The sequence below is a fragment of the Berghia stephanieae genome, chromosome 15, assembly GCF_034508935.2.
Source record: "Berghia stephanieae isolate SIO BIC M18660-M18661 chromosome 15, UCSD_Bste_1.3, whole genome shotgun sequence".
Taxonomy (NCBI): Eukaryota; Metazoa; Mollusca; class Gastropoda; order Nudibranchia; family Aeolidiidae; genus Berghia; species Berghia stephanieae.
This window is the reverse complement of record NC_088374.1, coordinates 9,237,751-9,261,206: the sequence shown is the minus strand read 5'-3', so window position 1 is coordinate 9,261,206 and position 23,456 is coordinate 9,237,751. Positions and strand designations below refer to the sequence as shown.

The following is a 23,456-nucleotide window of genomic DNA, read 5'->3' as shown; positions in this document are numbered from 1 at the left end:
GGGTTAACAATTGGATTCAATAGTCTGATGTCACGTCCGCCCAGCAACCAGCAGCTTGGTTCTAAACAAAGAAAATCGGTACTTTACATTCTTCATGCTGGCTAGAACTTTTTCACATGTCACGTGATCAGAATGTATAAACCGTCAAAACATGATCAGATTTATAATATTTTTCCCCCTCTGGATACGCTTTTATGCTCGCCGGAGAAGAATTAATTTCATAAGGGCACCCGCCATTGTTCCGATAGTTTATAACCAGTTACTAAGTTACTATGCGTCATTACGAGGGAAGTGACGTCACGACTGTTGAAGCATATTTGCAATTTTGAAAGCTGTTAATGAATCATGACTCGAGTCAACACTTCAGGGACTAAAATCAGTTGAAAATGCATTCCTTCTACTTCTACTAGACAAATGAGCAGCAGGTTAATATTAATATATATGAATGCAACTCACAGCATTACACTCATTAAAAAATATATAATAGAAATTAAATAGTTTTAAACAATCATGATATAAAATTAATACAGTATATCACAGACATGTTATAGAAGGAAATTCGTCAACAATATGGATGAAAACGAAAGTAAAAGTTTTTTGTTGGAGACAAAAAGAGGAGGAAGAGGATGGAGAGGAAGAAGAGGAAGATGTAGAGTGGTTATATTATATGTGGTTTTGTGGTATGACACTTGCCTTCATATCGGAAGGTCATGGGTTCGAGTTCGAGTCCCTCTATGAGCAACACATAGTGGAATCCTTGGAAAAGGCTCTGCTCTTTACTCACATTCTCTCACCGTACTCGGGTGTAAGAGTACCTGGCCATTAATAGCGTTGTATCTGTTGGGGAAAAATGTAATAACGCCTAACAGGCTTCATATTAAGGGTATTGATACTGGCTATGTTTTTGTTTTTGTTGTTTTTAAGGGTTTTACGGCGCTTGCAACACATTAAGGTCATATCGGTGCAAGTAAAAAGGAAGAAAGTGGGATAGTAAAAGGTTTAGAATTACAATTAAAGCATCCCAGAATAAGGCAGACAAAGGGAATTGGTTCACATAGGGATGAGATGTAGATTCCAAGAGCACACTATCAGTGTACTTAGTTTAAGATCACCTTAAAGTCTCATCCAGACACAAGCACAGGTCCCAATTAAGAGGAATACACTCAAATGTTTTACAAATCATATATAATACATAAACAAAACATAATAGAGTGCATAACAGAGAGATGATTTACACGGAAAAAAAAATATCATCTCCCAAAACTAACTATACATTTGACTGTTTCCCTCCCAGCCAGAGTATCAGGCCAGGGCCAGGACAAAACCAAGTAATCTCATTCCAAGACAAAGACAGAAAGCATGTTGGAAAACAGATATAGGGGGATAGAAGACACAGTAAGTGACCTCCCTGCCCACTATGGGAGGTCAGGAACCCCACCCAGATTGATACTGGCTTGGGACCTGGACCTCTTGTCAAGCGCTTTGAGCAAGTTTAGTGGATATTGCGCTATATAAAAGCTCAATATTTAAAACATTTTTACAGGAGAAATCGAGAAAATATGTGACCCATCGTCTCAAAACGGTATTATGTCGGAACGGACCATATACTTATAAGAAGAATTTAATTTTAAACCGGTCAAAAATCTAAACAGTTAGCATTAGCACCCTGAAATACGGTATCCATTCTCCTCAATAAATCGGATAAACTCAACACAAGTCTGTTATTTCTGGCTATAAATTCAATTTTCAACATCTTAACCAACCCGACTTAATACCGTTTTGAGGCGAAGGGTCACATATACAATAAGAGGAACCCTTCACGCGGGATCGATCTCAGTCCTTATGTTCGAGAAACGAGTGTTCTACCAACTGGCCTATCAGGACCTCAACTTGAATTGAGAGCTCCTTCAGAGCCATTAGGCTCATGGAGACGGCAGTTGTTTGTTTTTATTTTTAAGGGTTTTACGGCACTTGAAACACATTAAGGTCATATCAGCGCCAGTAAAAAGGAAGAAAGCGGGATAGTAAAAAGTTCTAGAATTACAATTAAAGCACAGAAGAAAAGGCAAGACAAAGGGGAATAGGTTCAGATAGGGAACAGATGTAGATTCCAAGAGCACACCGTCAAAGTACTTAGTTTGAGATCACCTAAAAGTCGTATCCAGACACAAGCACATGTACCAACTTAGAGGAATACACTCAAATGTTTACCAATCATATAATATAATATACAAACTAAACATAATACAATGCATAACAGAGAGATGATTTACAAGGAAAAAAATATCACCTCCCAAAAGAATAACTATACATTCGACTGTTTCCCTCCCAGCCCAGCAACTCTGGCACGGATCAGGACAAAACTAAGTAATCTCATACCAAGACAATGACAGGAAACAATTGGAAAATGGGCATGGGGGGATAGAAGACACAGCATGTACCTCCCTGCCCACTATGGGAGGTCAGGATCCCCACCCAGGAGACGGCAGTTAATCCAGGTTTCTATACCATGAAATGGACAATAGCAATTGCTTACTACCCTTTGGATAGGATGTTAGATTATCGCGAAGTACTTCCCACCAGATCTAACAGACCCAGTTACCCAATCACTGCCGGGTGGACCCCCCCCCCCCAAAAAAAAAAAACAAATTAAAAATTGAGCTTTAATATAGCGCAATATCCATTAAACGTGCTCAAAGCGCTTTACAAGGGGTCCTTGGTCAACAGCAACATTTAACATGTAGGACAGGACATGACGCCTGTTAGGCGAAAAAACCGGGACCTTCTGGTCCAGAGTCAAATAGCTTTAACTCTACAATACAGAGCCAAGGTCAGAGGAAGGAACAAATAATAGATCGAATAATAACATGTCTTAACATAGCAATAAATTCTAAATTTTCAACCCTGATCTTAGAGGGGACCTGTGCTTGTGTCTGGATGAGACTTTTAGTGATCTCAAACTAAGTACTTTGATCTTTTGGAATCTACACCTGTTTCTTATTTGAACCAATTCCCCTTTTGTCTTCCCTTTTCTTGGATGCTTCAATTGTAATTCTAGAACTTATTACTATCCCATTTTCTTCCTTTTTACTGGCGCTGATATGACCTTAATGTGTTGCAAGCGCCGTAAAACCCTTAAAAACAAAAACAAACAACCCTGATCATTTTGAATTTTATAGTTCAATTTCAGGCACTTGGGTCACTTTGACATTATACTAGATAGAGGAGGTGCGTCACAGATTTTTGCCCATAATAAATAAATAAATAAATAATAAATTGAAAAAAAAACACGTGACATCACAGGGAGATAATTCAAAAGAGAAAAAAACAAAACTATATAATTCCTCCCAAAAATAAATAAATGATAGAAAAAATACATGACACAGTGAGATTATTCAAAAGAAAGTAAAAAAAAATCAAACTACATAATTCCTCCCCCAAAAAAATAAAAATATACCGGTATAAATTATTTTTAAAATACATGTCAAAGGGAGCTGATTCAAAAGAAAAATAAACATAATTCCTCCCAAAAAATAAATAAATAAACACATAGATAAATATATTTATAACTAAATAATCAATGAATTGAGCAATATAATCAAATCAAATATAAAAAAACCCGACTGTGGAGAAGGAACCCGGCATCATTCTCCTAAAAATAAATACCTAAATAAATAATAAATAGACCAAGCTTCGAGCAGCAACATTTACATTACTGTAAATCCATGAGATGAGAAATGGACCAATCAAATCACAGCAATGCCAGGTCGTGGCTGGACCGGATGAAGATGTGGACTTTCCCGGGCTTTTTGATTTCCGCTTCCTTCTTCTTTCCATAGACATCAAACACTTTAGAGGTACCAGCTTCTCCTCCTGCAACGCACAAATAATTTATTTTCTTTACAAATCAGCACATTTTGCTTTGTTTGTTTGTTTTAACTGTTTTACGGCGCTTGCTTAACATTTAGGTCATATCAGCGCTAGTAATGTTTTATGTTTTTAAGGGTTTTACGGCGCTTGCAACACATTTAGGTCATATCAGCGCCAGTAAAAAGGAAGAAAATGGGATAGTAAAAAGTTTAGAATTACAATTAAAGCACACAAGAAAAGGTAAGACAAAGGGGAATTGGGTAAAATAGGGAACATATGTAGATTTCAAGAGCACACTATCAAAGTACTTGTTTTGTTTGTTTTTAACGGTTTTACGGCACTTGCTTAACACATTAAGGTCATATCAGCGCCAGTAAAAAGGAAGAAAATGGGATAGTAAAAAGTTCAAGAATTACAACAAATAGGGATCAGATGTAGATTCCAAGAGCACACCACCAATGTACTTAGTTTGAGATCACCTATAAGTCTCATCCGGACACAAGCACAAAACCCAACAAAGACGAATACACTCAAATGCTTACATTCAAAATAACAATAATAATACATAACAGAGAGATGATTTACAAGGAAATAAATATAGTCTCCCAAAACAATAACTATGCATTTGACGGTTTCCCTTCCAGCTAAGGTATCCGGCTGGGGACAGGACAAAAGCAAGTAATCTCATTCCAAGACAAAGACAGAAAGCAAGTTGGAAAACAGATACACGGGGATAGAAGACACGGCAAGTACTTCCCTGCCCACTCTGAGAGGTCAGGAAGGAATGCAAGAAGAAGAAAAGAATAGCCACCAGACATAATTGCTCAATCGGTCCGTTTGCTACATGGATTATTCTGACAGTCCATATGTGACCGCTCGCCTCAAAACGGTATTATATCGGGATGGTGAAGATGCTGAAAATTGAACTTATAACCTGAAATATCAGACTTGGGTTCGGTTTATGTGTTTTATTGAGGAGAATAAAAATATGCTTTGTCATAATGGAACCGATACCAATAATTCACATTGTTGACCAATTTAGCGTTGATTTGGGGTTTTTAACTCTCTCCTTGCCAGCTATCTTTAGAATTTCCCACGAAAATTCAAACCCACCCAGCACACCGATAGACTTTTCTTACTCAAACAAAAAAGCATCAAGTGTATTCTATACACAATGTTGTTCAGCAAATTGAGCTCTACAACACATTGTTTAGTATTTATAGCTGTGATCAAAGCATTTCTTTACATTTTGTGATGTAAAACAGATATTAGAATGAGGAAATTGTCAATTGCATCGTAACGAATGTGACGATTTTCCTATGGGTGGTAAGGACAGGGTTAAGTTAAACATCTGATTCACCCCGACATAATACCGTTTTGATACGACGGGTCACATAATATGGAGTCCAGTTTCTTTTTCACACAAAACCAGTTGATTGTTAGTGGTGTGTTTTTTGAAAGCTCTCACTCTTTCCAACTATCACATCCTATAACATAGTCACTCTCTCATTTACGCCTTCGTGTTTGTTTTCTTTCAATTTCATGATGTACAAAATGTTGGTTGTATCGTAACGAATGTGACGATTATCCTATAGATAGAACGACGTTTACGTCACTCAAGTCTTTGTTATTGTTTTTTGCCATCCATGTTTATGCGTAATTCTCACTTAACTGTATTAACCAGACTATACACGTTTAAGGTTACACATAGTCTTGTGTGCTGATCCGTTATACTTCCAGATTGCAATGTTGTGAGCTTCTTAGCCAAGCGCATACTATCTGTAGTTGGTAAGGAGAGGGTTAAATTTTGTTCATTCCTATTCTTTACTGAAACTTCATGCATAATCCAACATTAGAAAGTGGCGGGGTGAAAAGCAAGCATAGGATGGGACTACAACAAAAACCAGGATAATAATAAAATGGATGGCAGAAAAAAAAAGAAATGTCAAATTCAAAATATGTGACCTAATAGTGAAGAAAAGTCGTGACGTCACACCCTCTACTTTTCCGGTTCCAAAATCCTTGGGAGTGTGTAGGCAACCAGTCCTTCAGAGGACTAATAATGAATATGCTACACATAATGTGGCATAGCCCTTTTAGTAGCAGGGATATAGCCATATTCTATGGACGGATTATTTTTGTTTTTAGTTTTTGTTTTTAAGGGTTTTACGGCACTTGCAACACATTTAGGTTATATCAGCGCCAGTAAAAAAGGAGGAAAATGGGATAGTGAAACGGTCTAGAATTACAATGAACGCACCCAAGAGAAAGTAAGACAAACGTGAACTGGCAACAAATAGGAATCAGATGTAGATTCCAAGAGCACGCCACCAATGTAATTAGTTTGAGACCACCTACAAGTCTCATCCGGATACTAGCACAAAATCCAACAAAGAGGAATACACTCAAATGCTTACATTAAACATTCAAAATAACAAATATAATAATACATAACAGAGAGATGATTTACAAGGAAAAAAATTATCATCTCCCAAAACAATAACTATGCATTTGACCGCTTCTCTCCCAGCCAGGACTCCGGTGAGGGCCAGGACAAAACCAAGTAATCTCATTCCAAGACAAAGACAGAAAGCATGTTGGAAAACAGATATAGGGGGATAAAAGACACAGTATGTACCTCCCTGCCCACTATGGGAGGCCAGGAACCAGACCCAGATGGATGGATGGATCTTTATAGGGAATGAGATTAGCGGAAGAGTAGCGTCCCTTGATTGGACGGCACCTATAGTCTGTGACGTCACCGGCGGAAAAGTTGTTAGAGAGAGAACGTCATGTTGGTTGTGCGCATGCGTCTCTCGTCCTCGCTGAGCGAGGACGAGAGACGCATGCGCACAACCAACATGACTTTCTCTCTCTAATAACTTTTCCGCCGGTGACGTCACAGCCTATGGATGACGTCCAATCAAGGGACGCTACTCTTCCGCTAATCTCATTCCCTAATGGCGACCAGCATATATTTAGACTAAAAATACAATGCCATCACTCTAAAACCTGATGATTATTTACACAAAGTATGTATCTAGTCCTTTTGAAGAGTTGGTTTACACTTTCAATGAGATTACAACCGTTTTTGTTTTTGTTTTTTGACATCACACTTTTGTTCTCTATTCCTCAAACAGCTAGTTATTTCGTGATGATTCGGATGCTGAACATTGAGCTGATGGCCAAAACATATGTATTGAGAGAGAGAGAGAGAGAGAGAGAGAGAGAGAGAGAGAGAGAGAGAGAGAGAGAGAGAGAGAGAGAGAGAGAGAGAGAGAGAGAGAGAGAGAGAGAGAGAGAGAGAGAGAGAGAGAGAGAGAGAGATATTTTCTAGTTTTCCTTGACATCATTAGCAGGAGGTCATGGGACCCCAGATAGATAACAAACAAGCAGGCACTAGGTGAGCAAATTATATTACAGTGAATGACATAATCAGTCGGATGGTCAAAAGGTTTGAACTGAGATATTGCCAAGTTTAGTTAGAAGGTCAATTTTTATCAAAAATGATTTCTTGTCATAAATTATTAAATCAACTCTTTTTGTACATCTTCGGGAAATATCAAAGTTTAATTTCACTTCTAATTACTTTTAATATCTAGTCAAGTTGAAAAAGTATGAAATTTGAGAAAAGTTACTGGATACCTTTCCCATACATCTGACCATAACTTCATGAAAAGTCACATGATTTACTTCAAATAAAGATTATATGCTCTGGGGAGCATAATATTCTTTCATAAAATGCAAAAATTGCAATCCAAAATTTTCTCCTTCGACTGGTTATGTCATGCACTGATAATACATATAGAAAATGGGGGAAACATTGGCATTATCTATAACTATAATTCATTCACAATGAAAGACAATCAAATCGAAGGCCCCTTAGCTATCAGGCTGTCATTGCACATTACTAGCAGATCAGTATTACGATTCGTGAGTTAATTTCATTACAGTTATGGATAAAAGTGCAATATTGTAGGGGGTAAGCGATATATAGGGGAATAAAGACAATAAATATATCTATGAGTGTTGGTGGGTACTTGTAGGCACGAGATTTCTCGATAATGGTTTCGTTAGAGCATAGGAAAAAAAATAAGAAAAAGCACACTACGGATAATTGCCAACTGACGAAATGGAGGACATAGAAACAATAGTATCGGCAAAAAGAAGTGTGTGACCTTATATATATATATATATATATATATATATATATATATATATATATATATATATATATATATATAGATATATATATATATACACACACGAGTCGAATTTAAGAGTAATACCTTGACCAATGCAATCGTCAGTAGTTGTACAACCTGTCAATTTCATGATAGCATATAGAAAACTATTACAATATAATGATTGGCTCACATTCATTGACTATCAACTATTTGATTGATAAAACAAATTTACTTTCCACTTTGTTCTCTGAAAGTTAACAAAGATATAAAAATGAAACCACATTCCTTGCATATAAGCTTACATATTAACCACAAGAAAAATATGTCTACTTAATTCTTGTATCAAAATTAGGTAAATTTCAAAACATTTTAAAATGCAGGTTTTAAAAAAAATTCAAGTAAAAACAAAAACAAAAAAAACAAACAAACAAACAAACAAACAAACAAACAACCAAACAAACCAAAAAAAAAAAAGAGGAAAAAATATGAATCCGTCTTTTTAATTTTTTAATCGATTCGCTGTTCTCAGAGACATTTTTAAAAAAAATCCAAAATCAACAGTTGTCATAATAATTTTATAATTCCCAAGCATTTCCATGTGCTTCAGCATCAATCTTTTTTTTTATTCAACTAAGTTAAACGAATATTAAATGAGGCTGATCTATGTCTGTACTAGCTCAAACTAACGAAATATTATTGTGTTGTTCTACAATTTTTCCATTGTATTTGACGAATCAACACATTGCCCTATCTTTGATGTGACTGTAAATGAGGCTGATCTATGTCTGTACTAGCTCAAACTAACGAAATATTATTGTGTTGTTCTACAATTTTTCCATTGTATTTGACGAATCAACACATTGCCCTATCTTTGATGTGACTGTAAATGAGGCTGATCTATGTCTGTACTAGCTCAAACTAACGAAATATTATTGTGTTGTTCTACAATTTTTCCATTGTATTTGACGAATCAACACATTGCCCTATCTTTGATGTGACTGTAAATGAGGCTGATCTATGTCTGTACTAGCTCAAACTAACGAAACATTATTGTGTTGTTCTACAATTTTTCCATTGTATTTGACGAATCAACACATTGCCCTATCTTTGATGTGACTGTCTTTGGAAATCTGATCTGCATCCAAAGCAGGCTAAAGACATAATATCACTTTAGAAAATATATGACCCATCGTGTACAAACGGTATTATGTCGGAACGAACCAGATGCTTAAAAGCCGAATTAAATGTTAAACTGGTCAAAAATATAAATTGTTGGCATTAGCACCCTAAAATATGGTGTCCATTCTCCTCAATAAAATATACAAACTCAATACAAGTCTGATATTTTTGGCTATAAATTCAATTTTCAACATCTTAACGATCCCGACTTAATATGGTTTATTTTTGTAAAGCGCCTAGCTAGAGCTCATATTGCATGAGATGTTGGCACTATGTAAGTGTGCATTATTATTATTATTATTATTATTATTATTATTATTATTATTATTATTATTATTATTATTATTATTATTATTATTATTATTATTATTATTATTATTATCATCATTATTATTATTATCATCATTATTATTATCTCTCAATGATCAAGAAGCTCTCCGATTCAAGGTGGAAATACATAAAACAACGCCTCTCTAATTCTCTGTGGTGTAATGGTAAAGTATCTCTGCTAGATACTCAGAAATTTCTGGATTCAAATGAGGCCGAATTAATACAGGAAGAACTAAGAAATACTGCAGTGCCCTCCGTACTAAAGTCACAACAAGATCTTGACAGCCTCAAAACTCTAGCCCAGGACCGTGACCAATGGAAACAATTAACAACATGGATGGAGAGAGCAGCTATACTTATCGACCATGACTGAATCACACAATTCTCAGCAAGCGTCATTCGGACTGCGAGGCTTACTACTACTACTACTACTACTACTACCACTACCACTACTACTACTACTACTACTACTACTACTACTACTACTACTACTACTACTCTTCCTCTTCCTCCTCCTCTTCCTCCTCCTCTTCCTCCTCCTCCACCTCCTCCTCCTCCTACTACTACTACTACTACTACTACTACTTCTAACTACTACTACTTCTAACTACTACTACTACTACTACTACTACTACTACTACTTCTAACTAACTGCTACTACTTCTAACTAACTAACTACTACTACTACTACTACTACTACTACTACTACTACTACTACTACTACTACTACTACTACTACTACTACTACTACTCCTCCTCCTCCTCCTCCTCCTCCTCCTCCTCCTCCTCCTCCTCCTCCTCCTCCTCCTCCTCCTACTACTACTACTACTACTACTACTACTACTACTACTACTACTACTACTACTACTACTACAATCTCTGCTAGACACAAGGTATGTTGTTCTATAATCAATGGAGGAAGACGAAATCTTTTGTCTCTACGAAACACATCATTTCAGTTCGGTTTTGTTTTTGTTTTTGCTTTGTTTTCTTTGTTTATTAAAAAAAAGATTTTCATGTTTTTTTTGTTTGTTTGTTTGGGTTTTTTTTTTCGTTTTTGCACTGGTACTTTCTCAGAGATCAAAAGTTAAAGGTAAAGAAACAATTCCACACAAAATAATTTACAGCCAAAATGAAAATTCAAACAATAGGGAATGAGATTAGCGGAAGAGTAGGACGATTGGACGAGAGAGACGCATGCGCAAAACCATTTTGACGTTATCTCTGTAAGGTGATGTTCAATCAAGGGACGCTACTCCTCCGCTAATCTCATTCTCTATTAACAATAACGCCAACTTTGTATTCGTGTAAGAGTAAACAAAGATTAACAAAGATTAAACCCCAACTGTGTGTACACATGTACAACAAGTCTGGTGACTGAACACAAACTAAAAGGCTGTTTTATGCATTGCTATCATAACAATAGAAAACACAATATGCCGTGGTTATTTACTTCTTTATTTTTTGTTTGTTTGTAGATTTTTTCTTGTCTTTTTTAAAAAAAGATTCTTTTTGTGTTTTGTCGATATGAATAGAGCATTATTTTCCCAAATCGATTTATAATTAAATTGATCATTTTGACAAAATGTGTATGTTTAACTCTTTCATCGCTGAGGCTATATTCGCATTTCCGTCACAAAATGGATGACACCTGATTGAGGCAGCATGGGAATGACAAGCTAAGACAAAGCGACATTCGAATTCGGTGCAAAATCTCAATTAAAATACCCCCCCCCCCCCCCCCCCCTAGGGCCAATTGAATGTTCTGATAAAAGAAATGATACCATTGGTTCAATTTATAGTACTTTTGTAGAAAGTAGGATTGGATTACATTATTGTTTTTGCCTTTCAAGACCGGCCGCACTGTGCGACCATTGGCCAGCAGAACAAACAGATTCTGCTCTGACCGCACAGCGCGGCTAATGACGCCGAAAGAGTTAATTTAGATGGTTGTAGCATGCACGTTTGGAAACAAATCTCCTTTTTATGGGATGAATAAAGTATTATCTTATCTTATCTCTTATTATCTTAAGAGGTTGGTTATTATTTTTCATAGCAACAATAAAAACCAAATACTTTGGGTTATCAAGCTTGTATATATACAGATATCTTCTTCTTCTTCTTCTTCTTCTTCTTCTTCTTCTTCTTCTTCTTCTTCTTCTTCTTCTTCTTCTTCTTCTTCTTCTTCTTCTTCTTCTCGTTTTTTTTTTTCTTCTGATTATCATTATTATTATTATTATTATTATTAGTATTATATTATTATTATTATTATTATTATTATTATTATTATTATTATTATTATTATTTATTACTATTATTATCATTATTATTATTATTATTATTATTATTATTATTATTATTGTTATTATTATTATTATATTATTGTTATTATTATTATTATTATTATTATTATTATTATTATTATTATTGTTATTATTATTATTATTATTATTATTATTATTTTTATTATTATTATTATTATTATTATTATTATTATTATTATTATTATTATTATTATTATTATTATCATCATTACTATCACTATTATTATCATCATTATTACTACTATTTTAATTACTTCTTCCCCCTATTACAAGAGCTGTAACCTAACAATAATTGCCTATTTGGACAATAAAGATTATTATTATTATTATTATTATTATTATTATTATTATTATTATTATTATTATTATTATTATTATTATTATTATTATTATTATTATTACACGTAAACCCCAACACTCTCATCTCCTGTATGTAATCCAGTCATAACATGGAAATAAATGCACGGTCTTACCTTCAAAATCTTTGGCTGCCAAGAAGTTATAAGAGAATAAAACAGTATAATGTATTTTTTTGGTTATTAACTGGGCAACATTACCGATATCATTATATCGATACCGTACAATGGGGTGGCGATATGTTATACACATCCGGTTCATACGGTCACCTCATCATTTGATTACCGCTAAAAAAAATATTCTACCAATTTTTTTCCGCCAATTTTTTTTTTCTAACAAAAAAAAAATCGGGTAAAAAGAAAATCGGGACGCGAGAGAGAAAAATCAGGAAATCGGGACAGCAGCAATTTCGCATAAAAATCGGGACGGTCCCGATAAAATCGGTACAAACGGCAGGTTAATAATTCACTCAATCCTAGAGCTTTTTGCTATTTTTCAAAATTGGAAAATAAATGAATTAAAATTGAGCATGTACATAGATAGTTTTATTCAACTATCATTAACATGCAAAAAACTATAAAACATTAGCTTTGATACTATGCCTATAATTTGTCTCAAAAAATGTAATAATAAATAGGCATGGGGTAAAAGTAACTCGGGTAAACTACGGATATAGTCGGTGTTAGGGTTGAGTGAGTTAAACTGAGCTTTTATATAATGCGATATACACTAAACGTATTCAAAGCCCTTTACAGGAGGCTCCAAGCCAACAGCAGCACTTAACATGCAAGACGAGTCATGAACCCCGTTAGGAGATTTAATTTTTTTTTTTTTGTGACAGGAACAATGCTGTGAATGGCCAGGTAGTCATTTTACAACTAAATTAAACATTATGGTGAGAGAAAAGTAAAGAGTCTTTTTCAATGACTCAACTACACGCCTATTACAGCGGGATACAAACACTGGACCTTTCGATCCGAAGTTGAATGTCATACCACTAGCAGACCTGTCTACTTGAAATGTTCAAAATTCGAAGTTTTCAGAGGGAGGAAATATTATAAGTTACTTTTATTAACTTTACAAATTAATATTTTACTCTTAGCAGTATCAAATAAGCATTCAAAACCCTGAACCGATGCTTTGTGGCACCAAAGTTGTCTTTGTAACACATTGTATTGAATCAAAAATGTATATTTATTTCTGAAGATGACGAAGAAGCCAAAGGCAGTACGTAGTGAAAAATTGGCCCAAAGTTCAATCAACCTAGTTTTACACGTGGATGGGATACACGACCTTACAAAAAGGTGGACTTTGGCTATTGAGAGAGGCGGAGACTATGTTGAGAAGTAGCATTCTACTCGGCTAAAGCCAAGCTTTAATTTGAGGTATGTAACGCATGGTATTGATTTTTCAATTTGTTTTAAAGTAATAAGCAGAGTCCCATTACTGTCTGACTCACCCTCGTAGCATAGATACTGATAATCATCCTCATCATTAAGTTTTACGCCAACTTCCCTCTTTTCTCGCGACTGCAATAGACTAAGATGAAAACCCAATCTGTCCTTGTTGATTAAATTTAAATTTGCATTTGTGCTATTCTATTCCAATGATTACTGACTATTCCATTCCAATGATTACTGACTATTCTATTCAAATGACTATCGCCTATTCCATTCCAATGACTACGGCCTATTTCATTCCAATGATTACTGCCTATCAAATTTCAATGATTACTGCCTATTCCATTCTAATGACTATCGCGTATTCCATTCCAATGATTATGGCCTATTTCATTCCTATTGATTACTGCCTATTTCATTCCAATGATTACTGCCTATTCCATTCCTATGATTACTGCCTATTCCATTCCAATGATTACTGCCTATTCCATTCCTATGATTACTGCCTATTTCATTCCAATGATTACTGCCTATTCCATTCCTATGATTACTGCCTATTTCATTCCTATGATTACTGCCTATTTCATTCCAATGACTACCGCCTATTCCATTCCAATGACCACGACCTATTTCATTCCAATGATTACTGCCTATTAAATTCCATTGATTAGTGTCAGACTTACCAGGGATGTCGATCCTAGCCTGACATAGAAATGTATTCCTGAGACGACCAGAGTTGTATACCTATAGGGATTACATATAAAACATATAAGATATTAAAAGAGTCAAATAAGTGAATTCTAAAGAGGAGAGAGAAAAGAAAAATACGAACTTGAGCTTTAATATAGCGCAATAGCCACTAAATGTGCTCAAAGCGCTTTACAAAGGGTCCCCGACCAACAGCAACACGTAAAGTGTAGAATGATACATTACGCCTGTTAGGCGATATTACACTTTTTTCCGACAGAGACAACACTGTTAACGGACAGGTACACATTTTACACCTGAATACGATGAGAGAATGTGAGTAAAGAGTCTTTTCCAAGGACTCAACTGTGCGCCGAGCGAGGCTCGAACCCAGGACCTTCCGATCTGAAAGCGAGTGTCATACCACTAGACCACTTAGCCACACAAAGTGGATGAAGCTGTTTTTTGTTGTTTTCAATGGTTTTACGTCGTTTGAGACAAACATGTTGATCATAACAACATCAGTAAAAAGAGAGAAAATTATAATAGTAAAAATAATTCTAGAATTACAAATCACGAGAAAAAAGTAAGGCAGGAAATTTACAGACTGATGCATACAATTCATTTTTGCCACATGGTGTTCGAATCTTTAACGCGCAACTGTGATTTAAATTAAATACTATCTTTTAAATATACACACACACACACACAAGTTCGGACTAAAGGCCAGAGGTATGGCCTATCTCAATTTATCAAATTAATATATAAAGTGTCGCTATTGGTTCTTGGTTGTATATTTTTACATTGTTGTGCATTTGCATATATTATATATGTATAAATTGGATTCAGTAGTCTGATGTCACGCCGCCCGGCAACGGCGGCCACCTTGTTTCTAACCAAAGAAAATCATTACTTTTTATTCTTCATGCTGGCTAGAACTTTTCATATGTCTTGTGATCAGAATGTGTAAAAGTCAAAACAAGATCAACTTTATGGGTTTTTCCCTCTGGAAACACTTTTATGCTCGCCTGAGAAATATTTCATACGGGCGTCCGCCATTGTTCCGATAATTTAGAGCCAGTGTTACTAAGTTACCATGCGTCATTAGGAAGGAAGTGACGTTACAACTGTTGAAGAGTATTGTCGCCATAGATTCTCAACTTTGTATTTATACATTTTCATGCAAGAATTTCCATTTTTTTGGATGAATAAAGTATATATTACATTACATTATTATACAAGTTCAGCTTCTTTCCTCGGACCATTGATGACTGGTGGAACAAATTGCCAAACAGAGTCGTCAACAGCTTTTACCAGAATAAAGATTTAAACAAGTGTATCTGAAAGGTGGCAGACAAAGCAAGAAAGAAAAATACAAAATACAAGTAGAAAAAAAAATATCCCAAAAGTCAAATCGACCTCGACTGGGGATCGAACCTCAGACCTTTTGATTATCTGATTATTCTTATCCCAAGAATCCTTCAGGGAGAGACTCTTTTGCTGTTTTAGTAATTGTTTACGCGGTCTTATTGTAACACAATTTTGGATCTAAATAACACTAATAAGAGTCTCATCATTTTATTATATAATGCCAATGATATTATTTCATTATCAATGAGGAGTTTTATGACCCGTAATCAGAGGCAGCGAACACGTAGATAGCAATGATCACTATCTATATTCCCCTATCTAAAAGAGTGTACAGGGTTATTAAGTCATATAAAAAATCAAGTCATTTTCTGTTTCATTTTAAACATATGTTTATTTATTTATTTATCTATTTATTTACTTATTTATTCATTTATTCTTTTTTTTTTCTTTTTTTTTTTTTTTACTTTAATTTCCGTTTTTTTGTTGTTTTTTTTTTTTTTTTTTTTTATGAAGGTCAATATCCCTATACCTGTTTAATGTCGTATTTAAAAGACGGAGATAAATCTAAATTGGCAAAGCAACGACAAACATTGGGTGTCTCCCATGCCTGAGGTTAAAAAGAAAAAAAAAACACCTGTAAATAACATTTGCATCTTAAATTATTGGATTGGATTGGATTGGGCAAAGAGGACGGTTTCAAAGAGCCTTTTCCAAGGACCTAACTATGCGCAGAGCGAGCGAGGCTCGAACCAAGGACCTTCCGATCCGAAAGCGAATGACATGCCACTAGATCACAAAGCCGCACACCTAGATAAATCACATAGATCACCTAAAAGTCTCACCCAGACATAATCAAATGATCCCATTAACCCTATCCTTACCAGCTGTTGCTCGAACTCAGGACCTTCCGATCCGAAAGCGAATGTCATACCACTAGACCACATAGCCGCACACCTAGATAGATCACATAGATCACCTAAAAGTCTCACCCAGACATAATCAAATGATCCCATTAACCCTCTATTTACCAGCTGTTTTTAGAATTTCCCCCGAAAATTCACACCCACCCAGCACAAAATAGACTTTTCCTATTCAGACAAAAAAGTACCAAGTGAGCTCTACAACACAGTGTTTGTATTTATAGTTGTAATCAAAGCATTTGTTTAAAATTTGTGATGTACAAGAGAAAACAGAATGAGATAATTATCGGTTACATCGTAACGAATATGACGATTTTCCTATGGGTGGTAAGGAGAGGGTTAACCCTCTCCTTACCAACCATAGGAAAATCGTCAGATTCGTTACGATGTAACCGACAATTTTCTCATTCTGATTTCTTTTGTACATCACAAAATGTGACCCACCGTATCGAATCGGTATTATGTCGGGATCCACTCGGTAAGGGAAATTGAATTCATAGCCACAAATATACAACTTGGGTTTAATTTCTCTACGTTATGCTGGAGTATAAAGACTATTTCTTGCATTGCAAAATCTTCTAAGCTCCAATTTCTCATCAATCTATCTCTAAATTCACTTTCTGGGGTCTGAATCATCCCGACATAATACCGTTATGAGACGGATGGTCACAAATGTAAAGAAATGTTTTGATTACAGCTATAATTACTACACACGGTGTCGTAGAGCTCAGCATACAGTCAAATGCTTACCTCGACAGTGATCTGATTCTTTGTGGGGTTCTTTCTGTAGAAGGTTGCCTTGGTGTGGAATGTCGGAGACCCGGTGTTTTTCATGGTGGCGCTTGTCACCTTATGGCCCTCACAGACAATGACGATATAGGGATCAAGGCCTGAAAGAAACAAAAGAAACAAAAACAAAGTGCTTTACAACAGCAACACTTAACATGTAGAACGGGACACGGCGCCTGATAATTCTTGCTACACATATTCACGTTTTTTATTTTTTGCTAATCGAGCTCTTCAACACGGTGTTAATATACTTTAACTATAGCAAACATGTTTGTTCAAATATTATGATGTACAAAAGAAATTTGAATGACAAAAATGTTGAATGCATCGTAACAATTGTGACGGCTTTTCTATGGGTGGTAAGGAGGGGGGTTTTAACAGGTGCATGATATCTAGAATCAATATTGAAAACATTGAATTTATTATTAGGTGTAGTGGATGTGCATATGTATGTTGTGAGTTTGTGAGTGTGTGTGTGTGTGTGTCCATGCACGTGAGTTATCTGTAATTCTACGCACCAACGAGCATTTAATCAATTTGGAAGTGGGTGCGACAGTATAAATGAATATCCTTATGTTATGTCATGGTACAGCATAACACGTTCATGTTATGGTACATGCACTTCATAATGTTTGATCTGTTCCTACAGCAGGGCATATGGAACAATAATTTCATTTCATACAGTTTCAGTCACCTGTCAAAAACTGAGTAATACCATTTCACGACAAAGACAGAAATCAAACTCAGAAAACAGATAATATAGGGAGATAGAAGACAAAGCAAAAGACGTTCTGCCCGCAATGGGAAGTTTGACAAACCCACCAAGAACTCAATTGTTCAATTAAAACTAAACTAATTGAGCATGAGAGAATGTGAGTAAAGAGCCTGTTCCAAGGTCTCAACTATGCGCCGAGCTGCTGATGGTCTTCAACATCAAATGAAGAGCTCTACAGTGACCTCCCCCAAGTGACTTCGAAGATACAAAAGAGAAGACTGAGACTTGCGAGCACTGCTGCAGACACAAGGAGGAGATTGCAAGCAGTCTTGTGCTATGGAAACCACATGAGAGAACCAGAAGCAGAGGCAGGCAGAATAAAACCTACATTGACTGTCTGCTAGATGACACAGGAATGGACAAGACCTGGGAGCTGCGTACACTCATGGAGGACAGGACAGAATGGCGAAGACTTGTGGCTCATGTTGGGCGTCCCAAGGGGCGGTCTAAGTAGGTAGGTAAGGCTATGTGGTCTAGTGGTATGACACTCGCTTTCGATCGGAAGGTCCTGGGTTCGAGCCTCGCTCGGCGCATAGTTGAGTCCTTGGAAAAGACTCTTTACTCACATTATCTCACCGTACTCAGGTGTAAAATGAGTACCTGGCCGTTGTACAGCGTTGTCTTTGTCCGAAAAATTGTAATATCGCCTAACAGGCGGCATGTCCCGTCCTACATGTCAAATGTTGCTGTTGACCAGGGACCCCTTGTAAAGTGCTTTGAGCACATTTAGTGGATATTGCGCTATATAAAAGCTCAATTATAAGTACGTAATTGATCAGACAAATCAACGTTTTTCCACTACTGAGCAGAGCTGAAAAAACCCTTTCAACTACAAACCTTATCGTCATATAATCAATGACGATGAGATTACGTGACTGTGGAACAGTAGACACTAAGTCAAGGACATTTTCCAAAACACGGAAACCAACATATGTGACCCACCGTATCAAAGCGGTATTATGTCGGGATCCACTCTGTAAGGGAAATTGAATTCATAGCCACAAATATCCAACTTGGGGTTTAATTTCTGTACGTTCTGGTGGAGTATAAAGACTATTTCTTGCATTGCAAAAACTTCTAACCTCCAATATCTCATGATTATATCTCTCTCCAAATTCACTTTTTGGGGTCTGAAGCATCCCGACATAATACCGTTTTGAGACGGAGGGTCACATATTACCGATATGAAATACAATTAGATCTTGTATGTTGACAACGTAAAAAACGTTAAAGCCGTGAGATTAGTGGGTTTTTTTTTTCCTATAATATTAGTGTGGACAATGTTATCAAAGTAAGTCTTTTTATACAAACCTTATCATCATAAAATCAATGACGATGAGATTACGTGACTGTGGAACATGACAGTAGACACTAAATCAGGGACATTTTCCAAAACACGGAAACCAACATATTACACCGTTATAAAATATAAATAGATCTTGTATTTGGACAATGTAGAAAACGTTAAAGCCGTGAGATTAGTAGGGGTTTTTTTTCTATAATATTAGGGTGGACAATGTTATCAAAGTAAGTCTTTTTATACAAACCTTATCATCATAAAATCAATGACGATGAGATTACGTGACTGTGGAACATGACTTCTTTCTTTCTTCTAGGTTCCATGCCTGGTCCAGGCTTCGGATACTGCATGAATTATCTCTCTCCATTCCTCCCTGTCTCTTGCCTTTTCAAACAGCTCTTGGATTGTTAGGCTGGTGAAGCCCTTCAGTTGGTCTATGAGTGTTTTTCTTTGTCTCCCCCGGGCGCGTTTACCAGGTATTTTTCCACAACTTGCCAGGTATTCATTCTTATCTTTCCTTACTATGTGTCCGAAAAAGGATAGTTGTCGATCCACTATTAAGGGCATTAGTTTCCTTTGTTGGTATGTTTGTTTTAGCACTTCTTCGTTCGTTTTGTGTGCAGTATACGATATTCTCTGCATCCTTCTCAAGCACCACATTTCAAAAGCTTCAATGTTCTTTTGTGTTTCTGCATTTGTAGTCCAGCTTTCGCATCCGTATAACAAGATTGGCCACACGTAGCACTTCAAGACTCGGAATCTAATCCCGAACGACATCTGTTTGTTTTTCAAAATGTTTCCCAGGTCCATGAAGGCCTGTTTGGCTTGAGCTATTCTTGCTCGTATGTCTCGGTTACATCTTCCATCTGTTGTCACTATTGAACCTAGGTATTTAAAACTTTCTACGTTGGTAAGTTGCTCGCCGTGAATCGTTATATTGCAGGTGTTGTTGTTTTCGGGGTTTTTCTGTATTACCATGCATTCCGTTTTGGTGATATTCACTTCCATTCCCTTGGCTTCACTATCTACTACCACTTTGTCAACAATCTTTTGAAGTTGGATTTCTGATGTTGCAATGAGTACCGTATCGTCTGCGTATCTTATATTATTTAATGTTGTGACCTCCCACTTTTATTCCCTCCATATTATTTATGCCCCTCATGATTGTTTCTTGGTATAGATTAAACAGATCTGGTGAGGCAACACACCCTTGACGGACTCCTTTCTTAATAGGAATGGAATTTCCTGTAGAGTTTCCGATTTTGATAGATGCCTGCTGGGTGTAGTATAATGTTTGCATGAGTCTGAGGTCTTTCTCATCAGCGCCAATGGAGTGCAGTTGTTTTAGTATTTCTTCGTGGCGTACTCTATCAAAAGATTTTTTGTAGTCGACAAAACAGAGGTATAGTGGGGTCTGAACCTGTATAGCTCTTTCACTTAAAACACGGAGGAGGTATATTGCGTTCCTTGTCCCTCTGTCAGGTTGGAATCCATATTGTTCTTCTGCGATTTCGGGGTTAATCTTATTCCTTAGCCTGTGAACATGACAGTAGACACTAAATCAGGGACATTTTCCAAAACACGGAAACCAACATATTACACCGTTATAAAATACACATAGATCTTGTATTCCGACAACGTAGAAAACGTTAAAGCCGTGAGATTAGTGGGTTTTTTTTTTCCTATAATATTAGTGTGGACAATGTTATCAAAGTAAGTCTTTTTATCTCTCTGAATAGCATCTAAATATCATATTTGGAACATAGGACCAATGTAAGTGTTCTGGACGAAGTAAAAGAACTGGCAGGAAGGCAAGAACCACTACTTGCAATGGTAAAGAGAAGGAAATTGTCTTGGTTTGGTCACCTCGTAAGACACGAAAGCTTATGCAAGACATTATTGAAGGCATACCTGCCTTACTTGAAAATTTCAAATTCAGTATGAAATACAAAATTCATCAGTAATTAAATGGTCAAGTAATGATAGATACACCCTTTTATATATGTAAAATAAACTTAACATGTTATATAGAGGACAGCCTGATTAAATAATATTGGGGTTCTTTTTCTTACAAAAAGCTATCACATCATTGTCTTTCCCTCGCATTGAGATTATTTGTTTTTTGTTGCATGCTGTAAATAATGAAAAAGAATTTTTTTTTTAAATTTAACGTTGCAACCATTTGTATCAGTACTGTTTCTTCAATTTCCGTAAGTCCGTAATTGTCCTTACACTTCCGTACCAATTACGGACGTTCCTTAATAATAGGCAGGTATGTGAAGGGCACAATAGAAGGCTGCCGAAAAAGAGGAAGACAGAGGAAAGTGTGGCAGGATAATATTAAAGATTGGACAGGATTGACGTGGGACAATCTAATGAGGAAGGCCCAAGACCGTGATGTGATGAGTGGCGTCGAATCGTGAAGTATGCATCCCGAGAGTCCCCCCGACGACCAACCGGTCATGGGATAGAGTAAGTGGGAGAGTGAGTGAGTGTGAATAGCAACTTACTGCCTTTGGTGTTCTCAGGGAGGGCCAGACCATCAGCCTTGACGACTTCAATGGTGGATACCATTTTGTACTTGGGTTTGCAACATCCGGTAGCTGGGCATTCCTTTGACAGCTCTCTGGGGATGAATGTTAATAAAATAATAATAATAATAATAATAAGAATAATAATAATAATATATAATAATAATAATAATAATAATAATAATAATAATAATAATAATAATAATAATAATAATAATAATAATAATAATAATAATAATAATTATTATAATAATAATAATAATAATAATAATAATAATAATAATAATAATAATAATAATAATAATAATAATAATAATAATAATAATAATAATAATAATAATAATAATAATATTTTTTTTTTAAACTGACCTTTCATATAGCGCAATATCCACTAAACGTGCTCAAAGCGCTTTACAAGGGCTCCCTGGCGAACAGCAACACTTAACAGGTAGGACGGGACATGACGCCTGTTAGGCGATATTATAATTTTTTTCGGACAGAGACAACGCTGTTAATGGCCAGGTACTCAGTTTACACATGAGTACAGTGAGAGAATGTGAGTAAAGAGCCTTTTCTATGGCTCGAACCCAGGACCTTCCGATCCGAAAGCGAGTGTCATACCACAAGACCACATAGCCGCAAAATAACAAGAAATGAAGTGAGTAGGAAAGACAACAGAGAATAAACATTTCGCGGCGCGATGGGGGCTCGAACCCGCGACCTTACTGGTACGACAACTCCGCCTAGCCGTAAGAGCTATCCACGACCCCCCAAAAAGTCGCTACTTCAAACCTTAGTCTTATTAGAGCATTCTCTCCCCGACTTCTTGAGGTCACGGGTTCAACACACACACACACACACACACACACAGAAATGCCAGCATTTAAGCTTAATAGCCAATATTCTCAACACAAAAATGTAACAGAAATGATTGAGACATTGAGTCTGCTCCGGTATTTGAGGTGAATATTTTATTCAGGATGAATGAAGATAATATGTTTGGTTTTTTTTTGAGAGGGTGAACGGAGCTTGCAACACTCCCGCATCATTTGTGCGGCTATGTGGTCTAGTGGTATGACACTCGCTTTCGGATCGGAAGGTCCTGGGTTCGAGCCTCGCGCTCGGCGCATAGTTGACTCCTTGGAAAAGGCTCTTTAGTCACCGTACTCAGGTGTAAAATGAGTACCTGGCCGTTAACAGCGTTGTCTTTTGTCCGAAAAATTGTAATATCGCCTAACAGGCGGCATGTCCCGTCCTACATGTTAAATGTTGCTGTTGACCAGAGACCCATTGTAAAGCGCTTTGAGCACATTTAGTGGATATTGCGCTATATAAAGCTCAATTTTTAATTAATTTTTTTAAAAACTTAAACATGACGTCCTAACAGCGGCCTTGTTGTCACACCAAACAACCACCACAAATCTGCCCCTTTTCTA

General features: G+C 36.3%; 1 protein-coding gene across 2 annotated transcripts in view; it reads right to left on the bottom strand.

The window, feature by feature from the left end:
• Nucleotides 1-3,045: 3,045 nt before the first annotated feature.
• Nucleotides 3,046-23,456, bottom strand: part of LOC144960262 (calpain-5-like) — an 83,726-nt gene continuing 63,315 nt past the window's right edge. Inside the window, exons 13-18 of one of the 2 annotated variants that reach the window (XM_078893297.1) lie at nucleotides 22,000-22,115; nucleotides 17,376-17,515; nucleotides 14,331-14,391; nucleotides 12,364-12,378; nucleotides 8,160-8,192; nucleotides 3,046-3,873 (exon numbers count right to left, since the gene is read on the bottom strand). In XM_078893297.1, coding sequence (XP_078749423.1) covers nucleotides 3,752-3,873; nucleotides 8,160-8,192; nucleotides 12,364-12,378; nucleotides 14,331-14,391; nucleotides 17,376-17,515; nucleotides 22,000-22,115 — 487 coding nt within the window. In that variant the 3' untranslated portion in view covers nucleotides 3,046-3,751. The remainder of the gene's footprint in view (nucleotides 3,874-8,159; nucleotides 8,193-12,363; nucleotides 12,379-14,330; nucleotides 14,392-17,375; nucleotides 17,516-21,999; nucleotides 22,116-23,456) is intronic. The other variant, XM_078893298.1, reaches the window with a different exon arrangement.